General features: G+C 39.6%; 2 protein-coding genes across 3 annotated transcripts in view; one reads left to right on the top strand and one right to left on the bottom strand.

The window, feature by feature from the left end:
- Positions 1-74: 74 nt before the first annotated feature.
- marchf7 (membrane-associated ring finger (C3HC4) 7) lies at positions 75-10,507 on the top strand. The gene is made up of 11 exons (XM_062424194.1): positions 75-139; positions 3,507-3,692; positions 5,164-5,310; positions 5,475-5,646; positions 6,040-6,225; positions 6,320-7,511; positions 8,133-8,302; positions 8,402-8,505; positions 8,757-8,861; positions 9,564-9,612; positions 9,807-10,507. The coding sequence occupies exons 2-11, from the start codon at positions 3,507-3,509 to the stop codon at positions 9,896-9,898; spliced, it is 2,403 nt and encodes an 800-aa protein (XP_062280178.1). The 5' UTR covers positions 75-139; the 3' UTR covers positions 9,899-10,507.
- Positions 10,508-11,352: 845 nt separating this feature from the next.
- ly75 (lymphocyte antigen 75) overlaps positions 11,353-18,363 on the bottom strand; it is a 29,440-nt gene continuing 22,429 nt past the window's right edge. The window contains exons 25-35 of one of the 2 annotated variants that reach the window (XM_062424213.1): positions 18,015-18,232; positions 17,769-17,931; positions 16,786-16,950; positions 16,546-16,662; positions 15,506-15,691; positions 15,182-15,405; positions 14,858-15,065; positions 14,553-14,714; positions 14,143-14,259; positions 13,197-13,379; positions 11,353-13,066 (exon numbers count right to left, since the gene is read on the bottom strand). In XM_062424213.1, coding sequence (XP_062280197.1) covers positions 12,891-13,066; positions 13,197-13,379; positions 14,143-14,259; positions 14,553-14,714; positions 14,858-15,065; positions 15,182-15,405; positions 15,506-15,691; positions 16,546-16,662; positions 16,786-16,950; positions 17,769-17,931; positions 18,015-18,232 — 1,919 coding nt within the window. In that variant the 3' untranslated portion in view covers positions 11,353-12,890. Of the gene's footprint in view, positions 13,067-13,196; positions 13,380-14,142; positions 14,260-14,552; positions 14,715-14,857; positions 15,066-15,181; positions 15,406-15,505; positions 15,692-16,539; positions 16,663-16,785; positions 16,951-17,768; positions 17,932-18,014; positions 18,233-18,363 lie in introns of both variants that reach the window. The other variant, XM_062424206.1, reaches the window with a different exon arrangement.

The following is an 18,363-nucleotide window of genomic DNA, read 5'->3' on the forward strand; positions in this document are numbered from 1 at the left end:
CAAAAGCACCTGAAGGCAGTGTTTTTAAACCCCTCCCACCGGGTCATTGTAAATCACCTGACCTTCTGTGTCAACAGCAGTCAACAACACACACACAGCAGCCACCGCTTCTGCATAGCACCGAGGACCGAAATCAACCGTGAGTAGCGTTCAATACACCGACAGTGACAGTGTGTTAATAATGGTGTTAATGTGCAGTGTTAAGATCATGATCGGGCAACGTTAAGCGGCATCGATTACCGTAAAAAACAACAGCACATCTTTTACCGTCAGCGTACAGACAGCAGGCTAACAAAGCTACGAGCTAAACTAGCAGTCAGGCTTTTTGCAGAATCGTCGGAAAACAACAACCGGACGACTCTGTTTTTTTAACCATATATATCTCAATAAATGATAGCCAGCTAGGGAGGTTGCTAAGATTAAACGACAGCTTGCTTACAACTGTTATGGCATAAAAACGGTGTGTCATGTTTGAAAGCTAAATGCTAGCGTTAGTTAATTAGTTTGTATGACTCGTAAAAATGTGCAGCGCAGCAGCTGTAATGTTATCTGCCAGTACGAACCATTATAGGAAATAACTCAAATGTTATCAATGTTAATGTTGATTGTTACGATTTTTTAAACGTTAATGTATCCAGGGTAACATCAGTTGTAGTTTTTCTTTTTTTCTTAATTGTTTGTAATTTAACAATCATCGACTTCCTGTTTTTTGAAGACGAAACATTTAAGGTCAGATTTCCTCATAGTGTAACTTTGTGATACTGATGCAGACACATTTGCTCAGGCTTGTTTTTATTTATTAGGGTAATGTGGGACACCTTTTGCAATTCTGACTTGTTTACCTTATTTACATATGATTCCAATAAATTATATCATTATAACATACCTGAGATGATTCCTTGTTAAATCAAAAGACATTTTTTGGATATTGTACTCAAAAGGAACATGGCACTTATAATTAGTATAATAAATAGATATTTATTGTCATTGTACATTGTACAACGAAATTGAGATGCAACCCTTATTAGTGCAAATTATGGAAGTGCAAAGATAAAAATATTAATACTAGGATAAAAATACATAAATAAAAAATATAAATACATAACACACACCTCACATACAACATGCCATTCAAGTTATTGCAGAGTCAACCAGATTATTGAACAGTCAGACACATTTTTCAAGCCTTCACTGCATTCAGCGACACTATTGCTCTCGGGTAAAAACTGTTCTTGAACCTGTTTGTCCTGCATTTTATTGACCTGTATCTTCTGCCATCTGCCTTAATATTCCTAATGCCAAATCGTTTCAGAATTAGTAGATTTTATAATCTGGGACACTAGTTTTTAGGTTTAGAAATACTTTGATTTATACAAAGCAGCCTTATCTGCCAAAACTTTCTGCAATGTGCATACCCATATTTTGTCACTTAATTTCGTAGACCTACAGTTTTTAGGTTAGAATACTAGCATGTATGTTCCCGTGTAATTTTAAACAATATAATTTACACAGTACGCATATACTACTTAGCTTTAAAATAATCTAATAGAAAAAGAGATAAATGCACTGGAGCTTAGATGTCCCACATTAGTCAATGTCCCATATTATCCTAATACACTCTACTGATGCAGACACATTTGCTCAGGCTTGTTAACCGCTGGTTATTAACCTTTTTATTTTATTGTTAACCTTTATTCTGTCTTGATGGAGCATTTATGAGGAATCCTCATGTATGCAATGGTGTTGAGAAACAACTACAATACGTAAAACAATATTAGGTAAAATACAATAAAAAATAAAGAAATAAAAGAAGATAAAACGATGAATAAATACAAGCAAACAGATACGATTACAGTGAAGTTAACATTTCCAACATTTTGCTTATAGGCAGATTGCTCCAAGTGTAAGGTGCATTATAAGAAGATGACATTTTTCCTTTTTCAGCTCTGATTAATGGAGAATAGAGCAACAGAATATAATCATGTGACTTCAGGGTTAAAAGTGATTAAATATAAGGTTGGTAGTAACTGTAACAAAGTGTTAAATATGAATAAAAAAACAATGCTGATCTCTCCTCACTTCCGGGGATGGCCAGCCAACTTTTTGGTACAGTGGTGGGTGCTGTTGGGATCGTCGGTTATAAACCTTAAGGATGAGTGGTATGCAGCATCCAGTGAATTCAATGTAGAAATAGCTGTTCTTCCATAAATGACATCCCTATAATCCAAAACAGATACAAAATAGGGATTCAACAAAGCACATTGTTTTTAACTCATATATATATATATATATATATATATATATATATATATATATATATGTATGTGTATGTTGCAGTCTAATAATGCAGTCTGAAACAAAAAACTCTGAAGACTAGCAGTGGAGATGTCATTTGCTCAGGTTTGTTACAGGTATTAAAACAGATTTTTTTTTAGGTACAACCAGTTAACAATACTGCAGTCTAGTAAACACAGGGCTCAGCAATAAATCCTGCTTTCATATGTTGCATCAACTCAATGATCATTTTAGAGACTGCAGCTAGTCTGTGCTGCTGTTTCTGATTAGTCCAACCAGTCTATCTAAGGTGAGGAAAGCTTACCATTAGTTCCCAGTTACATGTACTTAATATACTGCCAGCTGAGTGCATATCCCAGTGCATAACAATGTAAACACTTTACTAATACAAATGGTTGAACATTTGTGTTGTATTTGATACTTACATGTCCTGTCTGTTTTTACTGAGCTATTTTCGTCATCCAAAATTGAAGCGTTTGTGTTTCCATGGTTCTTTGCTTAAAGGTTGGAGTGCTGTGTTGTGGTTTAAAGAGCTTTTGTTATTTGGCCTTATTTACTGCTGTTCATTCCAGTCTGACAGGCTGCTGGTTTGCAGAGCTATCTTTGACCACTGGTGCTGTAGCTTGAGCCAGTGTCTATGGATCCATAACATTACCAGGGAGTAAATCATATCATTCTCACGTCAAAAACTCTCAAATGTTGCTAGCAGCAGATACATCCTCTAGCACTTCGACTCACTTGAGAGAAAAATGTTTTTAAAAAAATAACTTGACTCTGCACTTTGTGTTGGACTAATGAATGTTTCATAATTGTGAGTAATCTCAGTGTATCTTTTATAACTCTTGGGAACACCTTGCTCCTCAGAAGTGTCATATTCATGTGACAGAGTTCATAGTCCCAAAGATAGGCACTATGACTTTAATACCAAGTCCAGAGAGCAGCGTGGTGGCAAGTTTTAGTGTTTACAGACGCACCGTCACGTGTGCTCCATCAGCAAATGCGAAATGCTGCCGCACCACCCCACCGAGCCTTGTTATTCAACAGACCGAGAGCTTGCGAACCCTTTTAAAAGTCTGCACTGCAAGCTCACTTACTGCCATGCCTTGTCATCGGGTGGAGGGAATAAAAGGTGCATTTGTTAGCACGTTCATAACTGTAGTGCAATAATAATATTATTATTTTTTGTATATCTCACGTTCATATCACAACAGATGGACTCCAGGTCTCGCAGACTTCCCTTTTGTCTGTCCAGCTCAAGGTCGTCCTACACACCCAGTCCAACAGTCTCCTCCTCGTCTCTGGCCTCCAGCAGTAGGTTGTACAGTAGGGAGCCGGTGCTGAGCAATGACCGCTTCCCGAGGGCATCGTCGACTTTCAAAACAGACCTGGACCAACAGGTAGGCTGCCTGCACAGCCTTCAGGCTTATAGAACAGACATGGCTGAAGGGAATGCATTCCTGCTTTATACACAAGCTCCTCTATGAATTAACCACTCCCCTGGTTTTATCAAAAAAGGTCTCTTACAGTTTCACATTAGATTCATTTTACTTTTTTATAATTTTTTCTGTAGGTTGACTATCAGCTGGAATAGTGTTGCTTTTAAGGTTGATAAAGCAGTCAAAATGTTCCAAGTCAAACCCATTAAGAGCAATATCAATAACTGAATTTATTAGGCTGGAGTCCATGCTATTCAATACGTCTCTGTGTTTCTATTTCCCCAGAGGGTTTAGTCATCCGCCCTTCTAGAGTATTCCAGAGAGGACTTTCAAGTAAGCTCTTTTCTCGCAGGCTCCCTCAGGTACATTAGCTAACTACGTGTATCAGTGGTGCAACAGAAGACACTTTGGAGATCTTTTTATAGGGCAGCCCAGATTCCTTGGCACACATCGTATGTATTTCAGTCCTGCTGCTTGTCAAGGCCCGCCTCAAAAGATAGTGTTACCATAGACCATAAAGATAGACAACATGACGGTTCCCCAGAAGGGAAGCCAAAGTATCTCGATCGCTCCCTGGTGGCTGGCTGCAGTATCGATCATTAACCCCTTCACCTTCATGTTAGCGGATGGGACATGGACCAAACTATAGTTCTTATCACAGTGATGTACGTTCAAGTGATTATTTTTCTGATGTTTGTTTCTAAGTATTTATTCTGTGTTATCAAAAAGAGGGTGTGGCCTCGTGATTGACAGCCACCCTCAAACCAGACATGGCAGATGAGCCAAGTGACCGCAGCTGTTTCTGATTGAAGACTCTAATGCACATTTTCATTTGTGGTTCATTACCAGCTGTAGGTGCTAGTTACCGACTGGTGTTGGCTAGTTTAGCTCCATTGCAGGGTCACTTGGCTCTTGGTGGCTGGATGGTTGGAAGTCTGGTTGAGTGTTTCCTGTAGGCCACATGTGCCCTCCATGTATTGCTGTCATGTTTTAATTGGGGTTTTTTTTTGGGGGGGGGGGGGTACCAATAAAATGTTTAATTTTAAAAATTGTTCATTATAATATTTGAAGTGCGTGTTTTATCTCATCAATGGTACAAAACACAAAAGATATTCAGTTCAGTATTATATGTGAAAGAAAGTATCAAATCATCTTGTTTAAGAACCTGGAACCAGAAAATATTTTGGTTGAAAAGACTAAAAGACTCAGCTAACTACCAAAGAAGTTAATTTAATTAATTAGAATTAAATTGATTGACTTATCTACTAGTTTCTTTCTTTGAGATTTTATACAAACAAAATTCGATCCCATTCATAAAAACATTTCTGTACAGGATACCTCCTTTTTGTTTACTAAAAGATGGTTCAAGTAAACAAGCGTTTGCTTTTTAAAAACCGAGTACCAACTAAAGTCCTGTGCTCCTTTTTTAAAGAATGCTCGTCTCCTGAGGTCGTCCAGAGACTACAGCAGCTCTGACAGTCGCTCCAGCAGCTGGAAGTTGCCCTCCACTCTGACATCCTCCACCAGATCTTATGACCGCCCGTGGGCTGAATCCTCTCTCAGCAGCAGAAGCAAACTGGTACTGAAGCTTCACTTTGTCACACGTTAATAGCAAAGAATATTCCAAGAAAGATTTTAGGGTAAAGTTTAGAGGAATATTTCTGAATGATGTCATTGAAATATAATTTTTTTTTTTTTTTTTTTTTTTTTTTTTTTTTAAATGTCTGCCTTCATTTTTTACAGACTGATTCTGAGGGGAGGTTGGGGATGCGCACAGGTCTGTTGACCGCCACTGATGACGGAGAATCTAAAAGGGCCAAATTGTCATACACAAACAGAGGACTGTACTCAAGAACGGCCACCAACTCAGTTACAGGATCCACCTATTCCAGTAATGGGCTCAGCAGTAGCAGAGGTACATAACACGGGACTTGCAGGGATCGCAAAAAAAACATATATTATTTTTATTATTATAGTTAACTTTAAAAAATCCATAAGGAAACAGTTAAAAGAAGTAAAAGAAAACCTTAAGCCAAGTTTGCAGCTGCAGCCAAATTGATATGGAACATTTTGACAGCTTTTGGACTGATGTTACCCTAATAATAAATGTCTTTACTATGCTGGGTAGCCAGGTGTTGTTGAAGTTATTTCGTTCATTTTACTCCAGATATTAAATGTGCTAGAATTTGTGTGCTGGTTAAGTACCGTCTTGACCCATGGGAATATAGTGATGGGTGTAAAAGGAAAAAAAAAAGTTCTCTGCCAGTGTTGGGAATATTGCGTAATGTCTGCTATCTTCTCCTAACAGGCACAGATGAAAAACACAGTGACAGGTTTGATTCATCGTGGAGCTCGTGCCGTTTACTCTCACGGTCATCATCTTCCTCCTCAAAACCGCTATCATCCAGGAGAGAGCTAGAGACAAAGAACGAGCCTAGTCTCTCAGGTTTCGGCGAAAGAAGGATCAGAACTCCTGGATTGACTTCCTCATTGTGTAGGCACCTTTTTGTGATGTAAACACTTGTTTTAATGTATTTTTACACATGGATGAGGCTTACACAAACTGCTCTTCTCTTCCATGATTTCAGATCAGACAGACAGAGTCACTTCCACATATGCACAGGGAGCTCGGCCTAAAGAGACTACCTACTCTCCAACCTCGTCTTCTTCTTCTTCCTCTTCCTCTTCCTCCTCCTCCTCCTCTGCCAGGGAAAGCTCCCTAAGTCGCCACCTCTCATCCTCCTCCTCCTACCGATCTTCTCCTCTGACACGTGACTTCAGCAACAGAACCCCAACCCATTTCTTGAACGGCTCATCCAGCCTCCACTCATCTCAGGAACACAAAGGAAACTCTGAACGCACCTCAAACATCTCCTCCTCTTACTCCTCCCACACCCCCTGGTATGCCACTCCTACAGCCAGACCAGAAGCCAAGCTCCCTCCAAGGCCGGCTCCTGAAGTTGCAGAACCAGAGGGCCGCCGTTCCACCCGACGCCTTCTCTCCCGTCTCTTTTCACGGCGCTCTAGCCAAGACTCTTCTAGCGGATCTTCTAGTGTTCGCTCCCTTGACGATGACACTCCATCAACTGGTGGAGAATCTGTGGACAGTGATGAAGGAACCAAGATGTCGAGTGTGGAGCCTGACACTGGAAGCTCAGAGGCAACCCCGTCTGGCCTCAGGCATCGCAGAGTGGACCTCGCCCCTATCCAGGAAAACAACAATGATGGCTATCGTAGTAGCCTGGCCCGTGCCAGAATGGCACTGCAGAGAGAGCCTGGTGTAAGCAGTAGTGCTAACACCAGCAGTGGAGGAAGCAGCAGCTCTTCCTGGCTTTCTTCCTCCCTCCGGGGCCGCTGCCCCCCTCTCCTCGCTCGCCTCAGAAGACACGCCAGGGACGAGAGTGCACACGCAGCTGCAGGCTTGGAGGAAAGCTACAGCCGTCCACAGCACTTACTGAGAAGGTGGGATGACCTCGAGCATAAAGTATCACAGGAAGATGATGACGAGGATGAGGATGAGGAGGAAGAAGAAGAAGAGGTAGAAGGAGCAGTCGGTTTGGATGCCTTTGGTGCAGGTCGTCCCTGCAGACTTGAGGACGACGTGTTACCTGAACTGGAGGATGCCTCAGTTGAAATTTCGCCACGTCATAGCGCCGGCGTATTTGAAAACATTTCCGTGTCTAGGAATCCATTGGGTGGAGTGGAGAGTCCTCTGGATGGGCAGAAGGAGAAACCCATCTCCACTAGGGATCAAGAAAAGCTTCGCAAGATTAAGGAGAGGTAATGGATTTTTATCTTTAACACAAAATAGGCATTTATTATTACTTCTCTTCCTTTTTGAAAACTGCTGAATATTAAAGGCATTTTGGTTAATATGTTTTTTTCAATGAGGTCCTCAGAGTTCAATTGCAAGTCGTAATGACAAAGGTGTAGATGCCAAAAGACTAGCACACACAGTCCTGAGAGGAAGTCTTACAAGTCAAAACAAATGAAAATACCTGCTAGTGAATCATTGATGTTTACAAGGCTTTATTAACTTTAGCTTTACAATCTACTGCAGTATCAGTAATTTGTCAGATATAATCTTACAATGTAAGCAGCTCAACTGCTCACATTTCTGACAAATGTGCTGCAATCTATTTGCACTGGACCTGTTTTGGTAAATTTGTTAATAGGTAGTTTTTATGAATTGACCTCCTCAGTTTGTTGGCTTAACACCTCCTGGACCTACAGTATATTAGCACTGAAAACACAGATTATATTGATTTTCTTTTCTTTTTCATTTTAGAAAATGTTCTCAGTATTTTCTTATAGAAACTGAACTTATTTTTAAGGAAGTAAGTTTTCATATATGCAACAGGAGATATAAAATATAGTTACTGTAACTTCACCCTCTTGCAGACTGTTGCTGGAAGACTCTGATGAAGAAGAAGGGGATCTGTGCAGAATCTGCCAGATGGGGGAAGAATCGGCATCCAACCCTCTGATTCAGCCGTGCCGCTGTACTGGCAGTCTGCAGTACGTCCACCAGGATTGCATTAAGAGGTGGCTTTGCTCCAAAATTGGCTCCGGTATGTACACACGCTGATTGGATGTCTTGTCTTGTCAGGAAGGTCAATGTTTTTTTTTTTTTCTTTTTTTTTTTTCTCTCATACTATTTTCCTTTTTAGGCACAAACCTGGAGGCCATCACGACTTGTGAACTCTGCAAGGAGAAGCTGCGTTTGAACATAGACAACTTTGACATTCAAGAGTTATACAGGACTCACGTACAGGTGAGTCACCCTTTTACATGCAGTAGTTAGAGAATTTGATTTCAAAATGTCCTGAAATCCTGCTCGTAACACATAGCTTATTATAAGCAACACTGAACTGATTTTATTCCTTTTTATGGTGACTTTCAAGTCACATGACTAATTGATTGACCATATCTAAAGAATCTCGACACCATCTCATCACATATGTGATTAAAACTTTGTGTTCACAAGCTGTTCAGTGTGCTGAAAAGTCTCTTCTCGCTCCACAGTCAGAATATGATGAGTTCATCAGCAGCGGCCTCTATCTGGTGGTGCTGTTGCATTTCTGTGAGCAGCGGTTCTCTGATGTGCTGGGGGCAGTCGATGCAGCTGGGGTAAGCACACACACACAAACACACACACACACAAATACTCTGTTGTGTTTCCATCACTTTAGAGGACATTGATTTACATTCATTTCCTGGAGACTTATCCTAACCACAACCACCTCATGCCTAAACCTAACCTTAAAGCGATGGTTCAGCGTAATTTCAACCTAGTGTCATTTGCACCATGACGTCTATCTAAACAACCCCTCACCCCTTTTTTTTCCCTTGGTGGCAAATTGGTGGAGTTACAGCTATCAGCCGAATGGCTTAGTACAGGCGCTAATGGGACCAACAGTATATCTCTTAAATTACCCTTCTAATAATGCCTGGATTGTTATCTACAGTAGTACAAATAGGGTCCTTACTCATAAATCGATGCATTGGAATTTTTGTAAGTACACCATTACGCCAAACCATCGCTTTAACATAACACTAAACTAACCTGAATTTATAACCAAGTCTTCACCCTAAAATTCATGATTTACATTAAGAGGACTTTTTTGACCTCATTAGGGATCCCCCCCTCCTCCACATTACTCTTTCTTAACAATAGCTTTAAAATCTATTTGTATTGTTTCAAGTCATATCTGTCAAAGGTGATCTTTATAACAGAACTTGTGTTTTTCTTCTGATTGTGTTGGTTGGAAATGTTGAAATGTGGTAGATTTTAAATCTTGAAAAGAGACTATTCTTCCCTCTCACACCCAGTTATTCAACCTGGTGCGAATTCTTCACGAACACATGGACAATCTTGAAAGTATGTTGCACAGTCTTTCTCTCCAACGCTTATGTGTTGTTTTTTTTAAAGGCAGCTCTGATTTGCTGTTAAAAAATGCTTTCATTTACCATTGCCTCGTTCAGAGCTACCAGCTTCTCTGTGCCCTCTAGTGTACTTTTCCATTTTTAACATTGTGTGGCTACAGCATTTGACTTCCTGTCTCTTACTTGCAGTTCCTCATGGGGAAAGCGATGAGGAGACACACGACAGCAGACCGTCTATTGAGTTTTCTGACCTGGACGACGATCTGGAAGAGGAGTACTAATTGTGTATGAGGGGTAATAAGTGGGTCAGAGGATGGGAGGTTAGAGGGCTACACCATGCCATATGGTCGCTCACCCAGTTTTCGCACATGCTTTGACATCATCATGTTCATCTGAAATGCGGTGGCGCAGTGCAAAACGCCAGGTGCACAGAAACATGTCTTGCCTTTGTTGCAGGTGGCTTTTGCTGATATGCAAACTTGGAACCGAATTAGTGCGTAAAATATTTTGGTTGACCCCATTGTATTTCTGTTTCTATGAGAGTGCACTTTATTCAGTTATAATTAAATAAAAATGCAATGTCTTTTTAACCGTTATACCACAAGTGCTTTAATGTTTAAATGATAAAGACAAGGGGGTGAAATAGAACAGACAGTGACAAGTTGTGGTGGAAAGATGGAGGCTTTTTGGGGAGAAAATATACAAAGTGGCTGTTTATTCCCTTTGTTGTCTATTTTCCTCTGACTTTTCCTCCTGAGAATATGTTTAAAGAAAATGAGAACACATTTTTCTTCTTCCTTGTTTCAGTGTTGCAGTTTGAATTGCGTTATGTATGCACAAATATAGTTTAATGCTTTTAATTTTGGGAATAAAGATTGAACGCAAAGTTACTTTTTCTGTTGGTCTGATTTAATTCACACATCTCTTTACCTGTCAGTGTTGCAGGCTTGATACAGTTTTGATATTGATGTTTTGTGACTTCCTGACTTGACTCACTGATGTCAGATGGTTGCATTTTTGCTTCAGGAGTTAAAACTCAAACAAACTGTTACAGGAACACTTATAATAATTTTATAGCAATATACCACAGACTTAAAAGGATAATCCACCCTAAAATGGAAAACTTACTAGCATGATGCAATCTACTGAACATGTTAAAATGAATTATGGAAAAACTATGGCAGGAACTAGTGATTTGACCTTGTGACAGTGACAACAGGAAACCAAAGTTTATATAAAACAGTTTGGATGTTTATCTCAAAGCATGAGCTCATGGATGTCACAGATTCAATGTCAACTCTGACAAGATCCTCAGTTCAACTTTAATGCTGATTTACAGCTTTGAGTAGCTCTGTTTTTGAATATTTGCTAAAGCAGTGTACACTTTTTAGTGTGGATTTCCCTTTTAAAATACTTCTCAGAGGCTTTTTTACACACAAGGTGGGATTGAATGTGGGCTTTACTGGCTTAGACCTAATGAAAATAGATGGGTAATTATAGTTTATAATATGTATACATATGTATTCTGTAATTTACTTGTAATTTAAAGTAAATGACAAAAAACAAGCTTAAAACAGGCAAATGGGGAACCCTGGTAGCCTTAAGGTAGAGGCACGTAACCACAATGTTAATGGTACACTTCTCACTACAGACCTTGTCACACCATCTGTTTCCTGTGTCTTTGCACATTCAACCTTTAAATAAAAGCAAAATAAAAATGACAACAGACACGTACTTGAAGAGAGGAAGTTTTATTGGAGTGATAGTGTACCTGATTTGACCTGATAGATCTATTTAGGCATAGTTTGAAAGTTATTAATAAAAAAACAAAACACACACAATAGTTTGGTTTACAACTTGATATAAGTGGATTAAACAAGCCATACTCGGGCAGCTCGAAAAACTGAAAAGAAAGGCTTTCGACATTCAACATTTCGACTCTTTGGTTCATTCTCCATTATAAAAACAAACATCACATATTTACAAAGCATTTACAGAAAACACCAGTGCAATATGAAACCTCATTGTGCTTAAACATAACAAGAATTATCGCTCCGAGACTTATTAAAGTGCTTTTTTGCTCAGTAGTTAAGTGCATAGGAAAATCAGAACTACATGAACAAATTATACAAACGCGTCTGATTCATCTTGATGCTAAGACAGTGTCCTATACTTGGAAAACTAATCAGCAGGACTAGAAATTTTACCCTCTGACTTTTCTCTGTCATCACGATAGATCAGCAGGTTATTAATATGTCAACATGAAAAGAAAGTTCCCCTATCCAGTGGCTTGAAAACTTCCATTTCTTCTTAAGTAGCAATGATTAAAAAAAGGCACAGTCTGGGAGATTTTCATCGATGGAAAATTCCTCTACTTATTTAAAGTCCCAGTGACCTAAAAAATACAAATGCATTTTCTTAACCAGATCGGAAAGTTTCAATCCAGATAGTTTTAATGTGATTTGCTGAGGTTTAAAGATGTTAGCTGCAGTCAAAAGTCTCAAAGACTATCCTGGATGAAACTCAAAGACCATTCTTCGTTTTTGCACGCACATATTTATGAGTTGTACTTTAACAGAGGCTAATTCTCCATCTTGTTTACAGTCTTTGCAAATTTGTGAGAAAACTATCTGAATATTTAACACTCAAGTTAAATAAAATAGGTTTTATTGTATTTTTCAGGTGGATTGAGCATTTAAATGTTTATTCGTGTAATGATAAATGCTCACCAGGTGGAAATCAAACTTTGTGAAGTTGAAAAATAAAACGGAAATCAGATTAAATTAATGGTATATACAGTATAAAACAACAACTGCACACATTGTCTCTGATAGTTTGGAGTCCCTCAAACACTCACCAGTGCTTTTTAACCTATTAAGGCTGAACGTGAGTGTAAGACAGGTTTTGGTGGGTTGCATACTTCCTTAAAATCAACTCAAAATCTTTTTATAATCTAAAAAAAAAAAGACAGATCAAACTTAACGCCCAACTCACATCAATCGGAGAGAATAAACCCCAATTATTTACATTAAGTATAACACGGGTAAATAAACAAAATCTAAAATAATCCAAATTAAGACACTGAATTGGCAGATAAACACAATTCTCTTATAATATTTACAGTTTTAACACGCCACTCTTGAAAGTTTGCAGTTTGAACATAATAAATTATTTTGGAAAAAGGGAAGGCTGCATCCGCTCTTGCTATAGCTACTAAAATGCACACGAGGCAGGCACATCAATACTCCCTGAGGCTGACGACTCAGATCAAGCTCAGTCGGCGTCTGTTATAATACTGGTGTTGTCCGATTCATCGTAGGTCCTCTTGTAGCGGACGGTGGAGGTGAAGTGGTGTCTTTTCTTCTTATAGATGATAAAGCCGATGGTTGAAACGAGAGCTATGAGGATGATGATGAAGAAGACCAGCGCCACTGGAGAGCCTGCAGACTCTGAGGAGGGGAGGGGAGGGGGGCAAAAGTTCAGTTAGTCAGTTCAGCTGGAGAAATAGGACTTCATCACAGATTTGACGTGTACGTGTGTAGTTGTGAGTGAGTGTGAGTGGCCACGACAAATACTCACTCGCTTTAGTTTTGCAGATGACACGACTGCGGCTCGCCTCGCAGTTCACAAAATTCCACTTTCCCTCGTCTTCTGACATCATGACGGCACAGCGGGACTCCGACAGCTTCCCGGTAAATGCGCCATCCGACTTCCAGTTAGAGTAAGACAGAGCTGAGCCATCCTGCCAGGTTACAGGTTTACCTGAGAGAAAGAACAAGGAGATTCTGAGCAGGGGAGACGGAGGTGGAAACACAAAAAACAAATGCCACCAATATTTTGCTTCTGTATGATTTTTATACCATATTTCCTCAAATAGAGGCCGGAGACTTTATTTACCTTAACTGCAGAGGGTACCAGGCCTTTATTGGAAGCAGCATTATATTAGAGAGAGGCCTTTATTTTTTTAAATATCTGTTTGATAAGTATATTTGCTCATATTTGAGTACGAAGCCTCCTTGTTTTCTGATCTGCTTCCGTTTGCTCTGTTAAGTTTTTGTTTAATTATGCTTCAAATAACAACTCAACACTTCAAATGTAGTTACTGTCATCTTGTGGCACTTGTATGTTACTACAAACTACAGCTGGCTGAGGTACTGCATAATCATTTAGATGAATTTAGAATAATCCAGATCAATATAGTGTTGAAAATAGTATGATTATCTTGTTAAATTTATTGAATTAAAGTGGTGGAAATATACAGTATGCTTAACTGGTATGCACATTATATAACAGGCACCAGAACCCTCTTTTTGGGGAAGACTGATTCATTCATGTCAACCACACCCACGGCCATTATCAGAGACTCTCCATATTTTACTTGAGGAAATGTGGTACTGAGTTTATCTGACTCAAATGTTATATATATTTTATCAGTCAATTATTATCTGTATCTGATTATTATCAATTATCTAAGTCCTCAACAGTATTTTAGTATCTAGCTTCTATTTCAAATCCTGGTGTTTACCTTGATTATCGAGGTTCATGCTGAGCCATGCTCGACTGGTGATGAGAGGGTCGTAATTTATGTACTTGGATACAAAGTCGTTCTCCTCTTTGGTTTTTATTGTCAGCAGGTCAGCCCCTGTCAGCACAAGAAAACAACTTGGTGGACTCAAATTGCTTCAGATAAATACTGAGTATAACCCCGTTGTTTCCCCCCCACAGACACACACATGAGACATCAGGCCACGGTCACTTTTGGGGACATTACATGGACTAACATTAATTTCCTGGAGATTTTGAACCTAAACCACTGATCAAAAAATCATCTTTGCCTGTTGAAGAACAACTGGCAAAGATGAATTAACTGGTCCTAAGTCTGAAATTTGTCCCCGAAAGTAGCCTATGACAGACCACACACATAGATGAACTCACCCATGATCTCACAGATGTTCTTGGCCTGCTTCAGGTTGTAGACGCTGTAGTTGTAAAAGCTCATGTCGAAGGCGTAGCACTGATCTTTATATTGCACCCACTTGGATGTACCATTGGTCTGAGGGCAGCGATTGGCCTCTGGAACTGCTTTAAGTTTGGCTCCTGATTGACAACAACACAGAGACCAGACAGTAGCTGAATATTTTCTCAATATGGAATCATTTCAACCACTTTCCTTTTACATGATTAAAGAGGAGTGAAAACAGCCTGTGTGGTTCCATGCATAAAACACAACAGTGTCTTACTCTGGGAAGCGTTGTTGACGGTGGTGGTGTAGCAGATGGCTCCATCCACCAATGTGTGGCAGCTGGTCCGCACCCAGGCTCCAGTCGGGTTTACAAAAACACAGACAGCCTCTGGATCGTCTGAGCTGGAGTCCTCCTGTGAGTTAGAGATGGCGGCTTTGTAGTCTAATCTTGTTCCATCAGACCACTCATAGGCTGAGTCCCTAACCTAGAGAGAGAGAAAGAGAGAGAGAGAAATAAAATTATGAGCCAGTCAAGAATTATCAGGCAAGAGAGATAAACATAACAATTTTCCGTCTGGTTTTGGTTAAGAAAAATTCTTACATCCTGGTCCGATAGGCCAATCCAGAGTGGGAAACCATCTGTTTTAGCAATGGCCTGCACGTGTTCATTTTGCCCGATGTTGTGGACACTTGCCAGGTGGCCTCCACGCTGGCCACACTCCTCCAGAGCCTCGTACCAAGACAATGCTCGGGTTACAACCTCGTAGGTCAGGCTGTTGAATTTCTGAAAATCTTTGGTTGACTTGTTGTACTGAAGTTTTGATTCTTGGGAGAGGAGGATTCAAAAGCATTAAATATATTCAGCAATTATTATAATACAGGTGTCGTAGGAATAAGAATTAAGACATGAGTGTGATGCACCAACCTTTGTCTAGTTTGCAGGTTACAATTGCCCTTTGTTTGAACTCTTCGAATAAGAATTTGTTTTTGATGAGAAGCCAGTTGCCTTGAAGACTGAGACCAGCGTAGAAGGGCCCGTCTACATCTGGTCTGCCGATTGTCCAGTTAGAGTATTGGACATTTGTACCATCATACCACTTCATCTGGTTATCTACAGCAGAACAAAATTACTATTAACACTGGTAATAATGATATAAAAACACAGACACACACAAGTAGTAGTAGGTAAATGTGTAAATAGATCAGGTATTGGCCAGACATGACCAGTCAACTGCTACAAGCTGCTACAAAATTATATTAGCTTTTGTATACCTTTTTGTAAACCTTCTACAACTAAAACCAAAAAACACAGTCTAAGCTATCTTGAGGTGATCACTGCACTACACCAACTCAGAACATTTTAATTAAGACATTTTTACCCAAACAGGTCCACAGATTTAGGTGTACAGATTTTATTTTATTTTATTTTTTTTTTAAATAAAAAAAAAAGAAAAATCAATCCTGCACACTTCATTTAGAACATTTTGACTGTCAGCAGGTAAAATGTATAAAGAAACACAACACCACCAACACCATATACTGTATATTTAAATATAGCCTGTAAGAAACCTACTGATCTCCTAGCATCATGCAAATTAAAATCAATGAGCTCTTTGTTCATACATTTTTCCTGATGGAGGTCTGAGGGCAGAGCTGTCAGATATAAAGTGTTTACAGTGTGAAATTTGTAATAATGTTAAAAAAGACTTCTGGAATTGGATCAATATCAGATATTAATACAACAACTGAGCTGTGCAGTGACCACATATACATATAGATGTATGTATTTCCCGACAAACAGAGTCAGAAATAAGGCCACAATCCAGGGGACAAAAATAGCAAAAGAAGCCCCTCATATGTTTGTCTTTTGGGTAAATGTATTTGCTATAAATAGACTGATGAATCTAATAAAAATATGAAATGATTAGATGTTTGTAGTAAAAGCAGTAAAACACCAACTCTTACTGTCTTTGAACAGCCCCAGCCATACGAACTGGACCAGGTTTTGAAATGGTATGAGTTGTTCCTTGATAAACTCGTTCTCCTCAACATTTCGGATAGTTAAGATATCTGCATTTTGATCTGAAACACAAACACATCCTTACTATCAAGCGTTTGGCTAAAAACAACAAAGTGTTTCAGAGAGTTTCATGAGCAAATATTGGGGACATAAAAAAGATGTCCCTGATGTTTTTAAGTTCTTACGGAGATCTTTGCAGGTCTCCTTAATCTGTCCTTTGTCATCCTTGTCCCATCTGGAGGAGACCAGCTGGAAGGCGTAGCAGTTCTTCTTGAAGGGGATCCAGTTGGGACCGTTAATCTTATGGGGGCACTTCACTGCAACATCATCTGGTGTGGTGATGATCTCTTCTGCAATACACAAGTTTACATTTTCATTTTTATTTATATGATTCTCAAAATGTTAGTATTTGCAAGCGAGGAAAACTTTGCATATTGATGCATGCCAACAGAAAAGGAAGAGGTCTTCGAGGTGGGCAAAATACTGAGACCAAAATTTATCCTGATGGCCGTGTCATCAGCGCGTGTGAATGACAGAGCAGAGAAACATTGTGGGGCACTTTGAATTAGAAGCACTGTGTCCCTCCTGATGAGCAGGTCATCAGTGTATGAATGTGTGTGAATGGACTGGCGTGTATTGTAGAGCGCTTTGAGTGGTTGATAAGACTAGAAAAGTGCTATGCAAGTACAGTCCATCAACCATTTACTCAACAACCAAGGTAAACACAAAAATTATCGAATTGAAAAGTAGTAAAGTAAAATTGTCTAAAAAATTAAAAACAGTAAAGTTAACATGAATAGCTTAGAAAGGATTTAAGATTTAAAGATTCCTCTATAACTGACTCCACATCCTCTTAACATAAAAGACTTGTCATCAGGGTTGAAGATTTAAAAATAGTACAATATTTCAACATTGTGCTCTAAATATTGTGAGCCAGAACTGGCATAGCTACAGTATGAGCCTTTCTCTGACTCAATGAGTCCGTCATGCCATACAAAGGCACTGCAGAAAAAGAGAACATTTAACAGCTCTCCTCAGAGAATTTATGAAGTACTTCTCCTCCTATCTACAATAATGTGATATATATATACCTGTTGGAACTAAGACTATTTATATGAGGAACGACAACAGTAATTTCCATTGATCTATATCCCATATCCCTACTTACTCTCTGGTTTGCGGCAGATAGCGCCTCCTAGCATCTCCTCACACTCGGTGGCTTTCCAGAAGCCATCAATGTCGAGGTAAACACAGCGTCCAATGGTGACATCAGAAGACCAGCGACTGAATAGGGTGTGACTGTGGTCTGTCCAGCGGTAGTGGATCCCATCCTAAACACAATGACAACAACTTGTGTAAAATGATAGAAATAGTGGATTAAAAAAAAAAGGAAACCCTTTTTTGGTACACTTACGTCTTCGCTGAAGAGGCCAATCCACATGGGTATGCCTGCACGGCTCACGTGCACACTGAGGGTGGATTGCACGTGGGCATCAGCCACGCTCGCCAGGTCCATGCCTTCATTTCGGCACTGCTCTAAGGCCTCAAACCAGGTGAGGTTTTTGACGAGCAGGATGGTGTTGTTATCGACTTTTGTAGTCTCTGAGAGGATTTCCCGCCCCTCTACTTTATCTGAAATGAGTCAGCGATGTATTTAAAGAATGCCTTGTCATGTAAACTGTGCCAGAGACCTGTCTACATTGCTACAGAAAGAGGTGGATTTTCTTCCCCCCCCCGTTTTTTTAAAGTATTTGGGCACTTTT

This window comes from Scomber scombrus, chromosome 1 (assembly GCF_963691925.1).
Source record: "Scomber scombrus chromosome 1, fScoSco1.1, whole genome shotgun sequence".
Taxonomy (NCBI): Eukaryota; Metazoa; Chordata; class Actinopteri; order Scombriformes; family Scombridae; genus Scomber; species Scomber scombrus.